Here is a 4,400-nt window from a genome sequence, read left to right as displayed (position 1 = left end):
AGTGGATCCTACGGTCAAATAACTTGGGCAACCACGCGTTGTCTTGAAGGTTCGCGGTACGCCGTAGACAGTCAAGGCTCTGAGAAGTCCTGCAGCGAAGGATTTCCATCGTATTTTTCGCTAACCTTTCCCCAACCCGTTTGGTCACAGACGCCCTTTCCCTCTATGCCCTGGGTCATGCTCTGGGAGACGCCGGTGTGGAGAGTGAGTCCATCAAAGGCAGGGCTGGGAGGCGGGAGAGCACTGTGCCGAGAGTCCAGTCTCAGCCTTTTATTCTGACGCTTACCTTGTGGGCAGCCGGTGACTAGTGTTCACGATGAGAATGTGAACAACAGCGGCCCTCATTTTTTTCAGAATATTCCGGGCTGGGGGGAATCCTTGGGGACACAGTGACAGCAGCGAGCAATGGAGCCGTGACCTGCTCCCTCTGAGACTTCCTACCTGAGTCTGCACGGCCCCAGTGGTGTGTCCCACCTGCCTGGGGGCCTCGGCACCACTGACAGCCTGGGGCTCCTCCTGACCGGCTACAGCGCCGCCCCTCTCCCACTCTTGCGTCTCGGACCCCCACCCCCCTGCCCGGGTCTCTGTCCATTCTCTGCGGCAACACCTCTCCCCATGGAGAGGGACCCCACAGACGGCCCGCCTTGTCCCCGCACAGCCTGCCGCGACCAGCCACCAGGGAGCGCTCTGCCCCTTGCCCCGGGTTGCAGCGGGAGTCCTGGGGTGGGGGGTGGGGCGGAAGGTTCTCCCCGGCCCCGCCCAGCGTCCTCGGACCAGGACGGGGTGACCCTCGGGAGAGCTCTCTTAGGGGCTTCGAGCCCCACCCCCCCCAAACGTGTCCCATCTCCTGGCCCCCGCGGGAGCCCAGACACAGGGAATTTGCAGGGAGGCCCCGGCCGAGGCCAGCCCCCCGCTGTGCCTTCATCGCCCGCCTTCAGCTCTTGCTTTGTGGCCTTCGTTCCGTGTCCGTCATCATGTTTGACCCACGTGGCAGCTTTGGGGAGGCAGGCTGGAAGACGCGCTGTGCTCGTTGCAAGAGGAGGGAAACTGAGGCCCAGCCAGGACGGGTGACTTGCCTGACCCGTGACCCGTGAGCTGGTGGGGGTCGGGGCACGGACGCCCCGTCCAGGTCACAAGAGTCCTCCTACCCAGAGCCACTGGGAGGCCACCGGGCTGGGCCGGCTTCCCCAAGTGGCCTTGCTCGGCTGTTCCTCCACCCGCTGGGCCTCTAGGCCACCGGTGAGGTTGCCATGGGGACCGTGGGAAGCCGGGGCGGGGATGGGGCCGCATGGCTGGCCGCCAGTCGAGGCCTTCCGGGGCCCACAGTCGCCCTGTCGGGGGCCGAGACCATTGAAGGGAGGGCCTGCTTGAAGTCACAGTGAATGAGGGGTTTAGCTGCCTTCAGACCTGCTTCACCCCACCCCGCACCGTCGCCGTCACCCCACACCGTCTCCTTCTAAGACACCAGGCTGCTGCCCCAGGAAGGGAAGGGACTTTTTGATCGTATCGAGGCCCCAGGGAGAAACTAGCCGTGAACACAGAAGTCTCCGCTAACAGAGCGTCTCTTCAGGGCTCCCCAGGGCGCCCCACCCAGCGTCCCGGATCGGGACACGGGCGAAATGGTGGGGACCCCGCTCTGCAGGTGCGCAAGGCAGGCTGGGGGAGCCTGGAGGTTGCCCGCCGACCGAGCAGGGGTCTGAGCCCAGGTGGGCCTGGGCAGGGGCGCTGCTCCAGCCTCCAGCCTGCTTTGCACGGACATCAGAGTGAGACAGACCTGGTTCTGACGCTCTCCGTCTTGTAAGCTCAGAGGAGCCCCTTGGCCACTCAGAACCTCAGTTTCTGCATCTGTGTGTTGCCCCTGGAACCGAGCTGCTTCTGGTGGCGTCTCCGTTGCCCACAGCGTTGGGGCTGCATCAGACAAGATCAGGATAAACCCCTGGCTACGTCCCCTCCCTTGGCAGGACTTACCTCTAGACGTCACCTCCCCCAGGAAGCCCTCCCTGACGTCCGGACTAGTTGCCCCTCGCCGTAACTGCCTTTCCCACTCGGGGTGGACTCCTTGAGTGGTGGGCGGGCCTGGTACTTGGGGACCAGCACCTGGGTGGAGGCTCCCTCATTTTGCCAACATCTGGTGGGGTCTTATCACAGCTGCACAATGTCACCCTGGCCCTGGAGCTGCTCAAGGACGAAGGCCTGCTCAGCTACCCCATCAACCCCGAAGGTGAGGGTGCGGCTCGAGGGGGTGCGCGCTCTGCCCCTGCCCGCAGGGGAGAGCATGTGGCCGTGCGGTCCCCTTGCGTGGCATGGCAGACACCGAGTCTCTTCAGGGACTTCCTATGAGGGGGTGCGGTGCCCACAGCCTCCACCAGCCCCAGTGGGGGAGGGGTCACAGGGAGAGGAGACGGGGGATTGGGGACCCTGGGGCAGGCTGTCCTGACAGGTGTGGGGGGCACCGGGGTGCAGGGGAGGAGCAGGGAGGCAGGGCCACGTGAGGGTCCTGGGACTCAGGCCTGGCGGGACCAGCTGTCCTGTTGGACAGGGATTCCCCACCCCCCGGGTTTAGCACGGAAGTCCCGTGTCCCAGGAAGCCACTAGGTCCCGGGCAACAGTGGGACGGTGGTCACCCCCTCCCCACCCCCGCCTAGGCCTGACCGGCTGTCCTGTTCTCCTCTGCCCTGCAGACATCGTGAACAAGGACACCAAGAGCACGTTGCGTGTCCTCTACAGCCTGTTTCGCAAGCACAAGCTGAAAGAAAACGCAGACAGCACGCCCCGTGGATCCCCGAATTAACTGTCACTGCCCCCCCAAAGCTGCTTCTCTGAGCCTGCTTGCAGGACCCAAGGGAGGGCCCAAGGGCCACAGAGGGACCTCCCCCACCATACAGCCGGCTGCCCTCTGTTTCCCTGTGCGTCTGTGGCACGCCTGCCCCTTCCCCCCATCCCTGATCCGCGTTTCCATCCGAATATCTTTGAATTCACTAGGCCTGGATCTGTTTTGAACCAACCTCTGGCCTCACTCAGTTTACAGTAACTAATGTAGTTCTGGGAGGAATTGGGGGAGCCTGCGGTACCCTGGGAAGGGCCCTTCAATATGCATAAGTACGAGCTGACCCCCCAAAGCAGTTCCCCTTTCCATGGGGCGGGGCGTGGAAGGTTCTCAGGGTCTCATCTCTGAGGGCATCCGTGGGTCTGACTTTGGGAGCAGAAAGGACTCTCAGGTGTCAGGGCTGAAGATCGGAGGCCCCAGCCTGCCTCTGTCTCAGCGTGAGGGGCCCCAGGATCACCATCCAGAGGCAGGAGTCTCACCTGGCCCCCAAACCAAGCCCCCGAGCCCCTTGGGGGAAGTTAATCCACTTACTTGCCAGGGGAGCCATGACCCAGAGCCACCCCTACAGCTCGATGGTGAGCCTTGCCCGGAAGTCACAAAGGAGAAGTCTTTGTGGCTGACGGGTAGGTCGGATGGTCTCCTGGTCTGTCCCCAGGGTTGTGCCATCACGTCACGCTGTCTCTGGTGAGAACTGGCCCTTGCTGCCTGTGTTTCTCAAAGAACAAGTCCCTGCAGGGGGGTGGAACGTGGCCGTCCCAGGAGCTGATGTGTGGCGGGAACCAGCCAGGACAAGGCACAGGGGGTGGGGGTCGGGGCTGGCAAGGGGACGACTGAGCTGGGCACCCCCAGGGCTGCCTCTCCCCTGCCCTCCGGCTCCGGGCCCCCGCTGGGTCTGGGGTTTTACCAGTTTGACAGCCTTGGATCTGGGGGCGGGGGTGGGGGGCTTTGGGGTGGGGGGCTTGTGGCGTGTGGGAGGACGTCCCATGGGGTGTGGCATCAGGAGTTTGTGTCTAGGGTGAGACGGTCTCAAGAGGTCTCTCTTCCACCCCACCCCCATCCACCTGCTCCCCTCCCCTCTGGACTCACAGGCGATTAGGTATAGAGGAGTTCGCGAGGGTGGGGCCCCGTGATGGGATTAGCGCCCTGATAAGAAGAGGGAGAGACACCAGGGCTCTCTCTCTCTCTCTCTGTCTCTGCCGCGTGAAGACCCAGCCAGAAAGTGGCCATCTGCAAGCCGCGAGGAGGCCTCTCACCAGGAGCTGCACCTGCCGGCACCTTGACCTCGGACTTCCAGCCTCTAGAACTGTGAGCGATGAATGTCTAAGCCCCCCGGTCTGCCGTCTGCCGTCACAGCAGCCTGAGCTGACCAACCCAGATTCCCCAGACCGTCGTTCCTTAGGGAAGTAAAACCGCCGGACTGCCCGCCGTGCACCTCCTGTCACGGCGAAGTTGAAGAGTCTGACGATATCAAGTGTGGGCAAGGACGTGGAGCCCCGGGACCTGGCACACGTCGCGGGTGGGGATGCGGGTTCGGCAAGGAGTTCGGCGGTTTCCTTCCGGACTAAAACAGACC

General features: G+C 63.5%; 1 protein-coding gene across 4 annotated transcripts in view; it reads left to right on the top strand.

Annotated features, from left to right (window-relative positions):
- The window catches only part of PARVG (parvin gamma), a 23,688-nt gene extending 20,684 nt beyond the window's left edge, over window positions 1-3,004 (top strand). For 3 of the 4 annotated variants that reach the window (XM_086712061.1, XM_086712059.1, XM_086712060.1), the window contains 2 exons: window positions 2,149-2,221; window positions 2,682-3,004. In XM_086712061.1, the coding sequence (XP_086568187.1) occupies window positions 2,149-2,221; window positions 2,682-2,791 (183 nt within the window). In that variant the 3' untranslated portion in view covers window positions 2,792-3,004. The other variant, XM_086712062.1, reaches the window with a different exon arrangement.
- Window positions 3,005-4,400: the final 1,396 nt, after the last annotated feature.

Source organism: Puma concolor, chromosome B4 (genome assembly GCF_028749965.1).
Source record: "Puma concolor isolate L17-30 chromosome B4, mPumCon1.1.hap2, whole genome shotgun sequence".
Taxonomy (NCBI): domain Eukaryota; kingdom Metazoa; phylum Chordata; class Mammalia; order Carnivora; family Felidae; genus Puma; species Puma concolor.
Note: the sequence above shows the minus strand (reverse complement) of the source record. Positions and strands in the feature narration are given on the sequence as shown.